This window comes from Oncorhynchus kisutch, linkage group LG5, assembly GCF_002021735.2.
Source record: "Oncorhynchus kisutch isolate 150728-3 linkage group LG5, Okis_V2, whole genome shotgun sequence".
NCBI lineage: Eukaryota > Metazoa > Chordata > Actinopteri > Salmoniformes > Salmonidae > Oncorhynchus > Oncorhynchus kisutch.
In genome coordinates, this window is record NC_034178.2 from 2,419,688 (window position 1) to 2,438,746 (window position 19,059).

The 19,059-nt window shown below is 46.7% G+C and overlaps 1 protein-coding gene across 7 annotated transcripts in view; it reads left to right on the forward strand.

Annotated features, from left to right (window-relative positions):
- Positions 1-19,059, forward strand: part of LOC109884357 (tensin-like) — a 221,719-nt gene extending 202,660 nt beyond the window's left edge. For 4 of the 7 annotated variants that reach the window (XM_031824010.1, XM_031824008.1, XM_031824011.1 and 1 more), the window contains 16 exons: positions 4,151-5,794; positions 7,330-7,413; positions 7,745-7,926; positions 8,345-8,492; positions 11,937-12,026; positions 12,302-12,331; positions 12,940-13,012; positions 13,128-13,744; positions 13,958-14,173; positions 14,327-14,422; positions 14,511-14,660; positions 14,909-14,941; positions 15,443-15,611; positions 15,792-15,860; positions 15,979-16,008; positions 16,172-19,059. In XM_031824010.1, the coding sequence (XP_031679870.1) occupies positions 4,151-5,794; positions 7,330-7,413; positions 7,745-7,926; positions 8,345-8,492; positions 11,937-12,026; positions 12,302-12,331; positions 12,940-13,012; positions 13,128-13,744; positions 13,958-14,173; positions 14,327-14,422; positions 14,511-14,660; positions 14,909-14,941; positions 15,443-15,611; positions 15,792-15,860; positions 15,979-16,008; positions 16,172-16,301 (3,761 nt within the window). In that variant the 3' untranslated portion in view covers positions 16,302-19,059. The remainder of the gene's footprint in view (positions 1-4,150; positions 5,795-7,329; positions 7,414-7,744; positions 7,927-8,344; positions 8,493-11,936; positions 12,027-12,301; positions 12,332-12,939; positions 13,013-13,127; positions 13,745-13,957; positions 14,174-14,326; positions 14,423-14,510; positions 14,661-14,908; positions 14,942-15,442; positions 15,612-15,791; positions 15,861-15,978; positions 16,009-16,171) is intronic. The other 3 variants (XM_031824014.1, XM_031824013.1, XM_031824015.1) reach the window with 3 other exon arrangements.

Consider the following 19,059-nt stretch of genomic DNA (forward strand, 5'->3'; position numbering starts at 1 on the left):
TCCCTCCTAACAGAACAGGGATCTGTACTTCCTAACAGAACAGAGATCTGCCTCTCCTAACAGAACAGAGATCTGTCTCTCCTAACAGAACAGAGACCTGTCTCTCCTAACAGAACAGAGATCTGCCTCTCCTAACAGAACAGAGATCTGCCTCTCCTAACAGAACAGAGATCTGTCCCTCCTAACAGAACAGAGATCTGCCTCTCCTAACAGAACAGAGATCTGCCTCTCCTAACAGAACAGAGATCTGTCCCTCCTAACAGAACAGAGATCTGCCTCTCCTAACAGAACAGAGATCTGTCTCTCCTAACAGAACAGAGACCTGTCTCTCCTAACAGAACAGAGATCTGCCTCTCCTAACAGAACAGAGATCTGCCTCTCCTAACAGAACAGAGATCTGTCCCTCCTAACAGAACAGAGATCTGCCTCTCCTAACAGAACAGAGATCTGTCCCTCCTAACAGAACAGAGATCTGCCTCTCCTAACAGAACAGAGATCTGTCCCTCCTAACAGAACAGGGATCTGTACCTCCTAACAGAACAGAGATCTGCCTCTCATAACAGAACAGAGATCTGCTTCTCCTAACAGAACAGAGATCTGCTTCTCCTAACAGAACAGATATCTGCCCCTCCTAACAGAACAGAGATCTGCTTCTCCTAACAGAACAGATATCTGCCCCTCCTAACAGAACAGAGATCTGCTTCTCCTAACAGAACAGAGATCTGCTTCTCCTAACAGAACAGAGATCTGCTTCTCCTAACAGAACAGAGATCTGCTTCTCCTAACAGAACAGATATCTGCCCCTCCTAACAGAACAGAGATCTGTCCCTCCTAACAGAACAGGGATCTGTACCTCCTAACAGAACAGGGATCTGTCCCTCCTAGCAGAACAGAGATCTGTCTCTCCTAACAGAACAGAGATCTGTCCCTCCTAACAGAACAGATATCTGTCTCTCCTAACAGAACAGAGATCTGTCCCTCCTAACAGAACAGAGATCTGTCCCTCTTAACAGAACAGAGATCTGTCCCTCTTAACAGAACAGAGATCTGCCTCTCCTAACAGAACAGGGATCTGTCCCTCCTAACAGAACAGAGATCTGCCTCTCCTAACAGAACAGAGATCTGTCCCTCTTAACAGAACAGAGATCTGCCTCTCCTAACAGAACAGAGATCTGTCCCTCCTAACAGAACAGAGATCTGTTCCTACTAACAGAACAGGGATCTGTCCCTCCTAACAGAACAGAGATCTGCCTCTCCTAACAGAACAGAGATCTGTCCCTCCTAACAGAACAGGGATCTGTACCTCCTAACAGAACAGAGATCTGCCTCTCATAACAGAACAGAGATCTGCTTCTCCTAACAGAACAGAGATCTGCCTCTCCTAACAGAACAGATATCTGCCCCTCCTAACAGAACAGAGATCTGTCCCTCCTAACAGAACAGGGATCTGTACCTCCTAACAGAACAGGGATCTGTCCCTGTCCGCAGAACAGAGATCTGTCTCTCCTAACAGAACAGAGATCGGTCCCTCCTAACAGAACAGATATCTGTCTCTCCTAACAGAACAGATATCTGTCTCTCCTAACAGAACAGAGATCTGTCCCTCCTAACAGAACAGAGATCTGTCCCTCTTAACAGAACAGAGATCTGTCCCTCTTAACAGAACAGAGATCTGCCTCTCCTAACAGAACAGGGATCTGTCCCTCCTAACAGAACAGAGATCTGCCTCTCCTAACAGAACAGAGATCTGTCCCTCTTAACAGAACAGAGATCTGCCTCTCCTAACAGAACAGAGATCTGTCCCTCCTAACAGAACAGAGATCTGTTCCTACTAACAGAACAGGGATCTGTCCCTCCTAACAGAACAGAGATCTGCCTCTCCTAACAGAACAGAGATCTGCCTCTCCTAACAGAACAGAGATCTGCCTCTCCTAACAGAACAGAGATCTGACTCTCCTAACAGAACAGAGATCTACCTCTCCTAACAGAACAGAGATCTGTCCCTCCTGTGTGTGTGTGTGTGTGTGTGTGTGGGTGGGTGTGTGTGCGCATGTGTGTGTGTGGGTGTGTGTGTGTGTGTGTGTGTGTGTGTGTGTGTGTGTGAGAGAGAGAGACATAGAGACAGATAGATTACTAGAGAGAGAGAGGCCAGGGAAACCCCAGTGTGAGTGTGAGTGATGTCACTGTGTAGGAGTGGGTCCAGGCCAGGGCTCAGGGTGGTTAGCTGCGTGGGTGTTGTAGTTTTAGGAAACTCCCAATGCCAGGAAGGAACTGACAGATTCCACTGGACCAGCTCACAGCTCACAACTCATAGTTCAACTCCCCAGGGAATGGACTAGCTCCACCCCACCTCGCCCAATCCCAACATCAATAGGTGAAGGGTGGCACATCTCTGTCTCCTCCCAACCAATGAGAGAGGGAGGGGAAGGCTATGCCAACTCAGTATCATTTGAATCATAGCCTAGTGAAGGATTTCTCCCCTTCATCTCAACCAAACCAAGTGTGATGGCAAAGAGCTACTCTATTTAATCTAACTAAAGGAAAGAAAACACAGAAAGGACGGAGGAAGAGAAGAAATCTATCTCCAGGTAAGAAAAGCTTTCATGGGAGTTGATTCAGGACTTGGACTTGGCTTGAAGTAGGTTATCAGGCAAACTGTTCTGGACTGGGAAGTATTTTGTGGGCAATATCAGGAGCACCAGAAGTTCCCTACAAAAATAAGGAACAGTGTGTTCTGGTGGGTAAGCAAGGGTAGCTTTCTCCCTCTCTTTTCTTTCTCTCTCCTCTCTCTCTCTCATTCTGCTACTGTAGCGTTGTTGACATGGCCTCGTAAATAGCTGTGGTCAGAGAACCTCTCCATGTGTCACTGTGGAACCCCCCCACCAACTAACACCATGCTGTGCTGATGTTCAGAAGCTGCTCCCGGTGACCAGATATCACCTGTTCCTCTAAGCAGCTGTTGAAAGAGAAGAGTCTTTTTGAGATGTAGAGGTGTGTGTGTGTGTGTGTGTGTGTGTGTGTGTGTGTGTGTGTGTGTGTGTGTGTGTGTGTGTGTGTGTGTGTGTGTGTGTTTTCATGGTCAATATGGTCCTGAAAATATTCTGGAGAAGTTTATAGGAGGACAAAGATGATGCAGGGCATTGTAATCAATATGAACCTGAGTTTCTGGTCTCAAATTGGGCCTCATATTGTTTGAAACATGCCTCTTGATCTTGTGCCATCCTTCATCATCAGACATGTTCAAGTTTAGAGCTGTTGTGAGACCAGATGTTGAGGAATTGGTTGGTGGAGTGATTGGTCCAGGAAATGGGTGCTGGAGGTTGCCAGGGACTCCTGCCAAACTTGAGAGGTGGCTATTAGAGGAAATGTTGGCCTTAAATCAAGAGTGATGTATCTGCATGGGAGAACATCTGAGGATTATACACAGCCTGCTGACATCGATGCATAAAAACAGTTACTCAGTGACAAAATCACCTCAGCAAATGAAACGTGCTGCATTCATATAGATAGACACAGGACATGTCAAATGACATACACTGTATATATAACATAGGAATTCTGGTGCTCTCACATACTGTAAATTCTGATATTGAAGAATCTGGAAATTCTGATGTGGTAATTCTGTCGTTGCCATGGCGAGTTTGTGCTCTGTGTCTGGGAGATGTTCCACAGACGGTGGTGCGGGGGTCCTTGTCACGCCATGTAGGGTTGTGTTGCCTGACGCATCATGACAGGTCCTGGACTGGGATTCTTGGACCCCTAATGTACTTATACTAGACCAGAGCCAGAGCCAGGGCTGTTATGGTGGGCTGGAGGCTCCATGTGTTTAGGGCTGAAAGGCCTGGATGTGTATGTATATACATATATGCACTCAACACTACTGTATTAGAAGAATAATATGCTGTGTTGACTTAAGCTTACATTAAGTTGTGTCTCCTTGGAGGATGGAGTGAATTCTCTTTTCCATGGGGGACTAGCTGTCGTGGTCCAGTCTCAGGAAACAGTTAGGAGTCAGGCACAAGTCCCTGTGGTGTGAAAGTGACTGTGATGTTGGGTCATTTGTGAGGAGTTTTCAAAATCAGAAATGTGTTAGTTTCTCCTCTTTGTTTGTGCACCTTTTAATAGCATGTATTCTTCTTCTCTCTTTCAGACGTTGTTCACACCCAAGGCCCCCTCGACGGCAGCCTGTATGCCCGAGTCACAAAGAAAGAGTCCCTCGATGGAGTGGTCACAATCAACGGCCTTCCCGTCCTCGACCACCCCCTAACCAACGCAGACCACACCCCCCAACACCCTGACCACACCCTCCCAAGTTCTGACCGCACCCTCCCGGTAGTGGGCCACGCCTCCCTGCCCGCGGTCGACCACGCCCTGTCGGTCAGCAGCGACTCTGGGAACTCGACAGCATCCGTCAAAACCGATCGCACCGATGACCACAGTCTGTTGCTGCATGGAGCGGTGAACACCAACCAGAACCACAACACGCCCAGTCATCCCCCTCTGAGTCCCCAGGAGAAGAGAGAGTTGGACCAGCTTCTGAGTGGCCTTGAGGCCCCCATGCTCCACCGCCAGTCCTACCTGGCTACCTCCACCAGCCCCGGGGGGGCAGTACGCCACCTTGTCCCAGCCCAGGTGCACGTCAGCGGGCATACCCGGCTCATTGCAGCCCCCTCCGCCGAAGAGCGCGAGACGGACATCTTGGACGACGAGCTGCACATCAGTCAGGAGGGTAACAGCGTGGACAGTCTGGGAACACTCTCGTCATTGGAGGGCCAGGCCACGCCCGCAGAGCTGTACTACCAATCACAGATACCCATTAATAGGCAGAACGACGGGCCATACCTAGAGAAGCTACGGGAGATGCCGGTGCACCGGGTACGGACTTCTACGTCGGCACAGGAGCGGATCATGGACTCCAGTTCGCCCCAGGAGGAGGAGTACTCTCCTAACAGTTACCAGAACGGGAGTATGCAGCGTTCCCAGTCCTTCGGGACCCCTGAGCCTGGAGGCCACAAGCTGCCCAGGGCCCCTGAGAGGAGCACCAGTAGCAGGGAGGCAGTCCAGAGGGGGCTGAGCGCATGGCACCAGTACAGTCTGCCAGACGACCCCTTCGGTCCTCCCTTACAGAGCACACACAGTCTACCCCACTTCCCCCCCACCGCCTCTCAGCACGACATAGAGCAGTCTATCGAAGCCCTCGACATGCTGATGCTGGATCTGGACCCACACACAGGACAGGTGCCCAAGTCCTACAGCGCCCCCTCTGGTGAGAACAGTGTAGGAGGGCCAGCCCAGATCCCCTTCTCCCAATCTCTGGCCAGGCCGTCCTACCAGGCAGACTCAGCCATCCATGGCTATAACATTAACTACAATGCCTTCGGACAGCCTCTGAGGTCGACGGCTGGCCGGGTTTCAACGTCGCCCGTCCAGAGTCCTGTGGCTGAGTCTCCCCTGTCGTATGCCCCCCCGAGGTCCGCCTCGTACCAGCCCCATACCAACACCACTCCCATACACCCCCCCGAGCCCTACCACATGCACCCAGCTCAGGGGCCTGGTTCCCCCCTCTACCCCTCTGACTCCGCCTCCATCTTCAGACAGCTCCAGATGAAGCCCCTGAACTCGTACCCAGGTGGGACGGTGGTGTCCCACTCCCCAGACCGCAAGGGAGGGTCTCCCTATCATGGCTACAGCACCTCCTCCTCCCCCCTCCCCAACTCTTCCCCCCTTCTCAAGGAGCCAGAACCTGAGGAGGAGAACCTCAACCTGGAGGGCCTGGTGGCTCAACGCATCGCTGGTAAGTCACTACCGGATTGAGGATTAGATTGAATATCCCTGTTTAGTTTCACAATTTTCTGACATTTTCATATTTCATGTTTCATTATGTCATTTTCAAAAGCAGAAGTATTCGCTGTCACAAAACATAAAAGCAAAAAGACATTATAATGATATAATATGTGCTTATGACAAGTATTATAATGCATTAGGAAAGTTGTACAACTGAAATGCGCATTTAACCCAACCCCTCTGAATCAGAGAGGTGGGGGGGAGGGGCTGTCTTAATCGACATCCACGTCTTCGGCACCCGGGAAACAGTGGGTTAGGGAACAGGGGGAGAACGACAGATTTTTACCTTGTCAGCTCAGGGATTTGATTCAGCAACCAACGGTTACTGACCCACCGCTCTAACCACTAGGCTACCTGCCACTACTACATAATAACACCTTATAACTGTTACCAAACATTCGTTAGCAGGGACAGTTGCAAGGGGACCTTGTTTTGACTGTCATCCTTACAGGCACCGCTGCAGAGTCACAATGAACGCTTTGTTCCGGAACATGCTGTGAACTGTAAGAAGCACAGTCATAGTCAAATGCAGTATATCAACGGCCTTCTATCACCACTGACTTATTCAGTGATGTGCACTGTTTACATGTACTCTAATATATCTAATTCTATGTTGGAAATAGAAGCTACTGTTTACATGTACTCTAATATATCTAATTCTATATTGGAAATAGAAGCTACTGTTTACATGTACTCTAATATATCTAATTCTATGTTGGAAATAGAAGCTACTGTTTCATGTCCCCAGCTTTGTCTGACCTTGGTAATAGGTGGAATCATCATATCATTGAGCTAGCTAGATAAAAACTCTTAGTTGAGCAGGACAGATATAGTCTGAAAACCTACGGTGAGCTCTGAGCTGTGTCCCACAGCGAGGGGAGAGCTGGACACCATGGAGATGAGATTTAAGGTGGTAAGAATAGACATGCTGGTTGAGTTCTCAGCTACCATGCATTTTCCACATTCATGTCCCGCCACGTATGGAAGCGTATGGTATGGTTCTCACAGATGCCACCAAGTGGGCTTATTTGGTAGTTGCCTTTGTCTTTCTACCGCAGATGTTGACTTGGTGTTTGGTATTTTATTAGAATCATTAGCTGTTGTGAAAGCAGCAGCTAGTCTTCCCGCGGTCCACACAGAACAGGAAACATGCCATAAAACTAATGTGAGGTGAAGCAGTGTTTCTCAATCCGGTTCTGGGGGATTCCAGAATGTGCAATGTCTAATTTCTCTCATATCTAATTTTAACTTCCATCTTTATTCTGTTTGTGTAATGACTTCACAGAATAAAACGTTCATTTTCCTTTATTCATTTTTTTCTCTCTGTCTTTTTCTGTTTCTGTCTCTTGTTCTGTCCATCCATTCCTCTGCTCTGTTGGACCACCCTTCACGCCATTGCATCTGCCCCTGCACCTCCTTCCTCCTCCTTCTCTTCCTCCTCCACCTCCTCCTCTGCCTCCTATCCACCACCCCCACTGTGAGCAGAGTACAACGCTCGTATTCAGGGCATCAACGAAAGCATTTCCACTACGCCACAATCTGACCGCCATCGCTCTTATTCTTTCTCTGGTTTGTCCTCTCTCTCTCTCTCTCTCTCTATCTCTCTCTCTCTATCTCTATCCCTCTATCTCTATCTCTCTCTCTATCTCTATCTCTATCCCTCTCTCTCTCTCTCTATCCCTCTCTTTCTTGTGACAACATTCCTCTTAAAATAAGCAAATCACTTATTTTAAGTTTGGAATGATGTATGAAACCTGGTATATACAGTGTAGATAAACTCTGAAACTTATTTCCAGATCCATATTTTAGATCCCCACTAAAGTGATTGTGCTTCCTAAATACATTCCTGAAACTGAAGGAAAGCCTTTGGGAATTCCTGACGCTGTTGTTGGCGTTCCAGGGATGCGTTCCCGTGGGATGACGCCGGAGGAGGCTCAGGAGACTGTCCGCCGTCGGACCACTAGCGAGGGGCACTACCAGAGTGGCAACGAGGACCCTCCAGCCCACACAAGGGCGCCGGTGCGCTCCCCTGTCCACTCGTCACACTTCCACATCCTCAACCCTGGAGGAAGACCCAGAGAGGTAGAGTACATACCCCTGTCCAGCCACAGGCAGCAAACTCTCTCTCTCTAGTCTTTATCAGCTTAAAATGGTCTTCCGTTCATTGAATAGTTCATTGTTTCACTGTGAGAGTAACCATGTCTGTTGTGTGTGTGTGTGTGTGTGTGTGTGTGTGTGTGTGTGTGTGTGTGTGTGTGTGTGTGTGTCTATGTGGACTTTGTGTTGGTGTGTGTGGGTTTGTAATGTGTCGCTATCTCTGTCCGTATTTGTATCTGTGTGTTATTTTCTGTCTGTGCCTGTTTGCATTACCTCTATGTGTGTATTGTCCTTGTCCGTGTGTATTTTCTGGCTCCTTCTGTGTCTGTGGGTGGGTGTGTGTTATGTCGTGTGTTGTGTGTGTGTGTGTGTGTTGCGTGTGTGCTGTGTCCCCTCCTTCCAGGGCCCCATGCACAGCTACCGCGAGGCGTATGGGGATGATGATGCTGACGGTCGGGCTGCTGTCAGTCCTATGTTCAGCAGTGGTGGTGAGGCCCACCCCCTGACCCCTGCCTTCCCTGTCTCACCTCAGACCCCTTACTTCAACATGTGTAAGTTCACCTCCCTGCAGACAGAGGGCGCCAGTAGACCTTACTCCATTGCCACAGTTCGTCAATCACAATTATACGACTGCCATAAACGTTAAGTATGTAGTATCTTTCGTACTTGCAGTTGAAGCCTAAAGTGATGCACAATAAGTGGTTGTAGAAGGGGGCCCAGTTCCAATGCTTTTAAGATGCATCCTTCTTTACTGCCTTCTTATAAGGGAGGAACGATGCGTTCTGACATTATTTGGACAGGGCCAGAGAAAGTCACTGCTGTTACTGTAATGTTCAGTTGTTGGTGTTTTGATTGGGACTAATCGGTGGTGGTGGGTTTCCTAAATGAATTCAATAACACCTTTCTTTCTCTTGTAGAGACGATTCAATGGTAAACTAATACTAATTCCCTCTGTGAAAGACATTATGAGAGACTGGGAATAATAATGAGAAATGACATTTGAATAATTTAGCAGGCACACTTATCCAGAGCGACTTACAGTAGTGAATGTATAAATCTTTTAACTTTTTCATACTGTTCCTCTGTGGGAGTCAAACCCACAACCCTGGCAAGTTACATGCTCTACCAACTGAGCCACACAGGAATAGATAGAAGATAATAATGTATTGTAGTTTCAACACTTAACCTATGACATATAAATCATGTCAGGTTAGACAGTAGATTGCTTCTTGGCACCATATAGATAAATACTGTATCTATCTATATTTATCTTAATGATCATTTCAATAGACAGACTGCTTTTGGACTTATTTGGGACCAACCAGGGTTAGGGCTCCCTATTCCTGCAGTGGTCACCGCCACACTGTAGTTGAAGTAAGGACCCGCTTTGAGCCCCCAGATACCCCCCTCCATCTACCCCCTTTACCCTGCCCCACTACCCCTGCTCTGGCCCCTGCCTGCCCTCTCTGGAGGCACTATCTTTGAAACAGACAGACAAAGAATTGATGTGGGATTCTTTGGTAAGTGGAGGATGCATGGAATCTTCAGATTACTGTGTCCAGTCCACCACGCCAACCCTGCCAAACTCTTTTCCACCACTGGAAAACTGATGGAATCTTCAGATTACTGTGTCCAGTCCACCATGCCAACCCTGCCATACTCTTTTCCACCACTGGAAAACTGATGGAATCTTCAGATTACTGTGTCCAGTCCACCATGCCAACCCTGCCATACTCTTTTCCACCTCTGGAAAATGGATGGAATCTTCAGATTACTGTGTCCAGTACACCACGCCAACCCTGCATACTCTTTTCCACCACTGGAAAACTGATGGAATCTTCAGATTACTGTGTCCAGTCCACCACGCCAACCCTGCCAAACTCTTTTCCACCACTGGAAAACTGATGGAATCTTCAGATTACTGTGTCCAGTCCACCACGCCAACCCCGCCATACTCTTTTCCACCACTGGAAAACTGATGGAATCTTCAGATTACTGTGTCCAGTCCACCACGCCAACCCTGCCAAACTCTTTTCCACCACTGGAAAACTGATGGAATCTTCAGATTACTGTGTCCAGTCCACCACGCCAACCCTGCCAAACTCTTTTCCACCACTGGAAAACTGATGGAATCTTCTGATTACTGTGTCCAGTCCACCACGCCAACCCTGCCATACTCTTTTCCACCACTGGAAAACTGATGGAATCTTCAGATTACTGTGTCCAGTCCACCACGCCAATCCTGCCATACTCTTTTCCACCACTGGAAAACTGATGGAATCTTCAGATTACTGTGTCCAGTCCACCACGCCAACCCTGCCAAACTCTTTTCCACCACTGGAAAACTGATGGAATCTTCAGATTACTGTGTCCAGTCCACCACGCCAACACTGCCATACTCTTTTCCACCACTGGAAAACTGATGGAATCTTCAGATTACTGTGTCCAGTCCACCACGCCAATCCTGCCATACTCTTTTCCACCACTGGAAAACTGATGGAATCTTCAGATTACTGTGTCCAGTCCACCACGCCAACCCTGCCAAACTCTTTTCCACCACTGGAAAACTGATGGAATCTTCAGATTACTGTGTCCAGTCCACCACGCCAACACTGCCATACTCTTTTCCACCACTGGAAAACTGATGGCATTTCAATTCACTTCATGAATTGACTGAATAAAAAAAATGGATTGGACCCCAATCCTGGCATGTAGTCATTGTGTCTCCTTGGATATACAGTACTACTATGTAGTTACTAGATGTACTGTTCAGGATGCCATTGGTTCCCTCTCCGTGTCACCAGTCCCTCAGTGAAGTGTTCTGTGTTGGTTTGCTTTCTGCATGCCATGTCCCAACTCTTGCATGGCCAGGGCACGCTGTACTGTGTCTCCATTCACCATCCTGGTTGTCCTGTTGTTGTAGTTTGTTGGTTGTTTGGATCTGACACTATGCATTCTGTATGAATCAGCTCAGATCTTCTGTAGGCTAAACACTTACAGTTTGGTTTGGTCTCTCTCTTTCTCTCATTATCTATAATTTCTCTCTCTCTTTCTTTCTCCCTCTATCACACTTTGTATCTATCTTTCTCGCTCTCGCTCTCTCTTTCTGTTTCTCTCTCTCTGTTTTTCTCGCTCTCTCTCTTTGTTTCTCTCGCTCTGTTTCTCTCGCTCTCTCTTTCTGTTTCTCTCTCTCTGTTTTTCTCGCTCTCTCTTTCTGTTTCTCTCTCTCTGTTTCTCTCGCTCTCTCTTTCTGTTTCTCTCGCTCTGTTTTTCTCGCTCTCTCTTTCTGTTTCTCTCTCTCTGTTTTTCTCGCTCTCTCTTTCTGTTTCTCTCTCTGTTTCTCTCGCTCTCTCTTTCTGTTTCTCTCTCTGTTTTTCTCGCTCTCTCTCTTTGTTTCTCTCGCTCTGTTTCTCTTGCTCTCTCGCTCTTTTTTTCGCTCTGTTTCTCTCGCTCTGTTTCTCTGTTTCTCTCGCTCTCTCGCTCTGTTTCTCTCACTCTGTTTCTCTCACTCTGTTGCTCTGTTCCTCTCGCTCTGTTTCTCTCGCTCTCTCGCTCTGTTTCTCTCGCTCTCTAATTTTTCTCTCTCTCTTTCTTTCTCCCTCTATCTCTTTCTCGCTCTCACCCTCTTTCTCGCGCTCTCTCTCTTTCTCTCTCTGTTTCTCTCGCTCTTTTGCTCTGTTTCTCTCGCTCTGTTTCTCTCGCTCTCCCTCTCTCACTCTCTCGCTCTCTTTATCTCGCTCTCTCTGTTTCTCTCACTCTCTCGCTCTGTTTCTCTCGCTCTCTCTCTTTCTCTCGCTCTCTCTCTCTCTCTGTTTCTCTCTCTCTCTGTTTCTCTCTCTCTGTTTCTCTCTCTCTCTCTCTCTCTGTTTCTGTCGCTCTCTCTCTCTCTTTTTCTCTCTCTCTCTCTCTCTGTTTTTCTCTCTCTCTCTCTGTTTCTCTCTCTCTCTCTCTGTTTCTCTCTCTCTCTCTCTCTCTGTTTCTCTCTCTCTCTCTAGCCCGTTCTCCTCCAGGCTTGGCCAAAACCCCTCTCTCTGCTTTAGGACTGAAGCCCCACCATCCAGCAGACATTCTCCATGGTGGATCAGGTCAGAACACACACACACACACACACACACACACACACACACACACACACACACACACACACACACACACACACACACACACACACACACACACACACACACACACACACACAACCTTTTCCCATCTAGGTTTTCTTAGTCCCCTAATTGCTTCTACACACCTGCAAACTTTGGTCTCTTGCTTCTCTTTCAACGGTTTCCTCCTCCTCTTTTTCTCACCTCTCCCTCAATCACCGACTGTTTTCTTCTTCTACTTATTCTTTCTGTTCTGTCAGACTATGATTCTGTAAGCGATGAGGAGCAAGGTAAGGGTGTTTCTATGGCAACACGTGGCATCAACCTCTCATCCCCATCACACAGAGTACCCATAATCCTTTGTGTTCGGCCATGTTTGAAAACCCCCTCGTTTTGACAGGAGGATCTTGTTATGGCGTCTCGGTTTTGCTCTACCTTCTGTTGTTTGCTTCTAGAGGAATAACACAGTCCCACTATACAGGCTGCAAACGCAAACATTCTGTTTTGATTGGCTATCAGTGGTTAAGTCCTGCCTCTTCTCAAATATCATTGGGTGCCCAATGCGTCCCAAAGTTTCTGAAACGTGAAGAAAGAGTTCAGGTTAAAGTAAGGAATTTGTTAAGGTGTGAGGTAAGGTTACAGTAGGTTAGGTATCAAATCTATACTTGGTTGTTAGCCTGTTGAGTGGGCCTGTTTAATGCCTCCACCTCTCAACTTTGCATCTGTGTTAATCCCACTTTGAGTCTCCCTCAGGATGTTTCTTTTCTTTTTGTACTGTTTTTGGGAATGACCTCGCCAGGTTTCTGTCGGTCCCCTCATAACAGCATCCCTTTCACTCCCTGTTTATCCTGACAATAACAGTGTAATAATAATATATGTGTGTGTGTTTTCACTACAGACGGCTGTGGTTATGCTGGACACCCCCTAAATGATCCTATATCTTCCAGTAGTCCCATCCACAGCCCAGACGGGTGAGTACTGTACTGTTCCTGGGGCACAGAGTTTGGATAACCCAGGGGAAACTCTTGAAAGAAGAGGAATAAAGATAGTCCTAGGTTACAGCTCAGTGTTTCTCTCTCTCTGCAGCATGAGGATGACTTCCACCATTCGGCTCCAGGCTGACTCCGGCTTCCCCTCCCACCCCTTGGAGAGTGCCCAGCACAACCCCGTTCCGTCCTACGGCCCCCACTCCCCTGAGGGATCCCAGGTCAGCGTCGTGGGCCCCCTCCACACCGTCCCCGGAAGCCCCAACACACTCCACCGCACGGTGGCCACCAACACCCCACCAAGCCCCGCTCTCCAGCGCCGCCTGGCCAATCAGGCCAGCCCGGGTCTGGCTCGTCACCCCACATCGCCCAATGGAAACAGGGTGCAAGTCCCCGGCAGCCCTGTGATCCCCTCAAGAGGCTCCAGAACCGCCGCCGTCCCTCCTAGCCCTTTGATGGGGCGTCACCCGATGGCCAGTGGCCACACTACGCCCGATGACAGACAGGGGGCACCACCCACGCCCTCTTTCCCAGTGTCGCCCCAGCCGATGCTTCCAGAGAAGAGGCGGATGCCCAGTGGAGAGAGGTCCAATGGGGGGCTGTTGTATGGGACTCTGGATGGGAAGACCACCATACCCACCTTACCCAGTGGAGGCAGCACGCCCAGTGTGTCCACCTCTCACACCCTACCCGACCTCACCAAATTCTCCATCTACGGTGAGAGAGGAGGTCCACTCCTGAATAGCATCTAGCCCTAGTCTCTGCCATGTTCTTTATAACTATTCAATCTATTCAGATCTAGCCAAGTGAGCGGTCATACTCAATCATGCACAACAGAAACTGTACAGTCAATCAGTGCTTATTTTGATGGACGAAAGTCTAAGAATCATCCCTATTTCATTGCTTTGACCATTGTCACTACTTCTACAGACCAGAGTCCAGACATCAGGCTGAACGTGAAGTTTGTCCAGGACACGTCTAAGTTCTGGTACAAGCCAGACATCTCCAGAGAGCAGGCCATCAGTCTGCTGAGAGACAGGGAGCCAGGGGCCTTCGTCATCAGGGACAGTCACTCCTTCAGAGGGGCCTACGGCCTGGCCATGAAGGTGGCCTGCCCACCTCCCACCGCCCAGGCCAACAAGAAAGGTACAGTAGATCTTTAATCTTAGTCGCAGGTCTAGGATCAGAGCACCCAAACCCGAATCCCAACCTTAATCTTTAGGAGTGAAAGTGCAACAATGGACCTTCGATCAGAGACCTTTGATTAAAGGATGTGTTTACTGTTTTGTTTTTTGGCAGTTGGTGACATCACGAGCGAGTTGGTGAGGCACTTCCTGATTGAGACGAGCCCTAAAGGCGTTCGTCTGAAGGGCTGTCCCAACGAACCCTACTTTGGTGAGTTCCAAACATGCATATTCAACAGAGAACTCGTTCATTAGCCCACCAGCAAGAAAGTACACTTGCTAATCATGTGTGTGTGCAGGATGTCTGTCTGCCCTGGTGTACCAACACTCGATGACTCCTCTGGCCCTGCCCTGCAAGCTGATGATCCCCAGCAAAGATCCCAATGAGGAGGCCCTGGAGCTGGACACCCCCACTGACACAGTGGCCGAGCTGGTGAAACAAGGAGCAGGTGAGGACAAACTGCACCCTGCATTATTCAGCCCATTCTCTTTCAGTTGATCATCAATCCATTCCGAGCCTTCTATTACAACAGTAGATACATATAACAACAAACGAATAATAATCGGCCAAATTCTGTTTTACTTTTACTACTGTAGTACCTATGTAATTACTATGCAGTTACGCAAATACATAGTTTTCATGTACTACAGTGGTTTTGTTTCTCCTCTCATGCTCGGATACCCTGTTATGTTGCAGTAGCACAGCAACAAGTCCCCGAGGAGGCCCATGGTAAATACTGCACTGTGTTTTTGGGTTCTATTTTGGCATTATTAACCCCCTTGTCCCCACACTCCCCAGACTGATATTTCAGCTCTGCATGGTCACCACAGAAGCTTCCCTCTCACTACCATGCCTGCCTTAGTCACATCTTTGCTTGTCATGGTTGTCACTCAAACGAATGAAGTTTCTATAACGCTGTTCTTTAGGTCTTATGCAGGGCAGCTGTGAGGTTTGAAACATTGTCTTCTGGATTGGACGTGTGTTCTTTTCTCTTTGGTAGAGATAGCATGGCACTACTTACCGACAAATGCATGGAGTGAGCATTCTGATCGGAGAAGAAAGGAAAGATATGGAGCCACTAATATACAGCCAGCTGTTGCCTCGATCTGTTTCTCAACACTTATCCACAACATGTTCAAATGATTTGCACTAATTGTTGGTAGTTGAACTCCTCCACTGCTTCATTTTCAACAGTGACTGATTTGCACCATTTTTTTTGTTCTCTCCCAGCATGCAATGTTCTTTACATCAGCTCTGTGGACATGGAGTCTCTGACCGGTCCTCAGGCCGTCGCCAAGGCAATCAGCGAAACGGTGGCCGTCAATCCGTTGCCCGTGGCAACAACCGTCCACTTCAAGGTGTCGTCACAGGGCATCACCCTCACGGATAGCCAGAGGAAGTGAGTAGTAACCATGGAAACAGCACCCTACCCCCATAGTCAGAGTCATAGAAATCTGTCGGTATTCAATCATTGATTCTGACTGCTATACTAGCATGTCAAACTGTTTTACTTGAATTGAGCTAGCTTGTTGACAAGCTGAGATTTCCAACACTAACTCTGAGTTTTCTCCTGCCCTAGGGTCTTCTTCCGAAGGCACTACCCAATCAACACTGTCACCTACTGCGACATTGACCCCCAGGACAGGAAGTAAGTGTTTGAGACCAGATCTTTCTGCTGTGCTAAAAATGAGTGCAAATGTACCCTACATAGGGAAGGTTTGTTGATTGTTCCTCCAAAATTAATTTGTCACATCTCGTCTTCACAGGTGGAGCAAGGAAGGAGGTGGAACGGCAAAGTAGGTCTCACAACTCAAATCACTCTATTATACATAGAATAGGTCATTAACTAGATGGGACAAATAAGTCCCATGGTCCACATAGGCCTATAAATAACTACATCAAATCATGAACCATCTCCTATATATTCAAACCAGGCTTTTATTTCTCTTTAAACTTCAGACTGTTTGGTTTCGTGGCACGTAAACAAGGAAGCACAACGGACAACGTCAGCCACCTGTTTGCCGAGTTGGACCCCGACCAGCCTGCTTCAGCCATCGTCAACTTCGTCTCTAAAGTCATGAGGCGATGAAACCAACAAACCCCTGGCAGTCATTTTTTTGTGCTTCCATTTTTTTTCATAATTTTGGATTGTGTTTCATAATTTTCTTCTGTTCTTTTTGTTGAGATATGTTCTCTTTGTTTTATTCTGCGAGATTTTATGTTTGAAGGACTTGGAGGTAATCCAAGATGGCGCCAGAGGAAGTTGTGGCTGGAGTGGTGACAGTGATAATGTGTCTCGAGCTGGTGGAGGATAGAAGGTGGAGGAGCTGTGTGCTAAACTAAGTATCAGTGGGAGAAAAGGACACTGACATTTATCAGGTTTTCGGATTGATTTACCAAAGGTAGCACTCAGAACAAGTATGTCATTATTAGACGGTCAGTTTAAGGCGTTGTAGGTTTTCTCAGTTTTTCTTTTTTACAACGGGACTGTTGAAATGAAACAGACAAAAACAGAAAGAATGCTTTCTTCTTGAACTTTATTCTGTCTTCAGAAAAATAGTTTGCCTCAGTGGCTTCTTACTAAAGAATATTTAAGAAGACATTTTGCATGTTAGCTCGATCTTTAAGCTTGGTCCACTAAAGTCATTTGTGAACCCTGGAGTGGACATTTCCCAGGCCTGTTGTATGTTGTAAAGGGCTCAACAGCGAGAAAAATAAACTGTGCTCAACTTCACAGAGCAGATCAACCTTCTCATAAAACACATTGCTTATGTTAGGTCCAGACTTGACCAGTCGATCCTGGAGCGCACTGATTGATTTCAGATGTGGGAGATGGATTACTCTGGCCTGTGGAAAGGTAGCTGGTAAATCTACTGCTGTCACTCCTCCTGTCCACACGGTGGTGCCGATTATCCACGTTTGAACTCAATCCTGCTTGACTCAGACTGATCCTCACCTGTTGGCTGCTCACAGACACTGCTAATCAACACACTGGAAACAAACACCAGGGACTGGTCCGAGCCCTGGGCCCTAGGCACTGTCCTGCATGTTTTAGTCCAACTGCACCCCCCTCCCTCTAAGCTACGTTCAGCATCACCAAAACAGCCATTCTACGCTGTGTTCTATGAAGACTTTAACCCTAAGACAAGAAAACACAGGTTGTTTGCCTTGTTAGAGACTGCATGATATTATAAACCATTTTTGGACTCTAATAAAGAGTCGTAAAAAAAGAACATGTAGACAGCCTTTTGTTGAAGTAGTTACTCGATGGTGAGATGCGATATTTAAAAAAATCTTGCTGCAGGGTTTCACTGTATCAAGCAAGGTCGTCTTTCATTTTTAACCAAAAGGGAATTTATCCTCTCACCAGATCGCATCTACATACCTTTAGACAAACGTAGAGGTTGTCACACTGTGTGTAAATGCCTGCTTCTCAAACACACACCACTCACCCATCTTCCATAAGCTAAGGAAAAATGATATTGATATCAAATGTATATAGATATACTACATTGAAAGGTGACATAGCTAAAAAAAAAAATATTTATTTTTGTTGCTTTGTTCCTCCATGATATCTCATATATACATATATTGTACAGTCTACATAAAGAAGATTACCTTAAGGATTGAGAAAAAAATACTTATTTTGGCTAATGATTTCAAAGTCGGGAGATTTTGAAAGGCTTTTGGATATATATGGTGTACATTACTCAGTACATGTTTGTTTGTTCTAGCTCGTGTTTCTTCTTCTTCGCGTTCTCAGAGATTGAGGTTAGGCATGTATGGGATGAAAGCATATGATTTTTACAGGAGAAATGCATGGACAAAACCATCTGGGTGGTAGACCAACATAATGTTCAAGGTTGTCTTATACGCTGCCATAATACAGCGAATAATATCAGTTACCTGGCAAATGTTGTTGCCAGTTTTAGGGTCAGTTCTTGAATATGGATTTACCACATTATGAAAATATGAAATGTTCGTAACAAAAAAGAATAGTTTTTTATAAGGGAAGCATGAGGACATTTAATTTAGAAGCCGACCTTAAATGCAATATGTAAACAACAATGTGCAACCCATCATACCGTCATTATGATTTGCCAAAGATTCAAACACATAACTTCTATGGTGTCTACATGTTTGGCTTTTTTCCAAGGAAATTGTGATGCTAAGCCGAATGAATTCATAAATGTTCCTTCTGTTGCCAGTAAATATGCAGACCCACATACCACTAACACCACCATTATATATGAACTTCTCTATTCTCTCTCTCGTCCTCTCCATTGCAACTGAATGGAGTTGAGACTATTGTTAACCCGTTTAGAAAGCACTTACCAATGGAATACCACAACCATACAACAGATGCAGAGATGCAAACAATTACTTTATATCATTTCATGTGAATATCAGTGAAGGCAAAATGTTGTCTACAATTCTTCAAATCTCTTTTATTTGAGCTACTACGTCTAGCTATAGTCACCCCGATGTCCAAACCGTGGCCCTCTGTGGCCCTCTGTGGCCCTCTCACAAGTAACATGATTTATTTATTCTCCTTATTTATTCTTTATTTGCTGGTATTTTTTTTTAAAGTCCTCAACATTTCAAGCTACATGACCCCACGGCTGTCAGTCAGTGTTAACCAATGGAAATGGAATGTATTTTTGTGTGGAGGTGTGTGGAGGAGTTCAGTGTACAGACGGGACTTAATGAGTGTGTGAATGTACTACTAAGGATGTACAGAAGGTTCTTGTGTTTTTTTTTCTTCATTTGCATTATACTGTCATGGCTTACCTGTTCCTGAGGAGAAAAAAAACATTAAAGCAATACAAATCTGTTACAGTAAAACA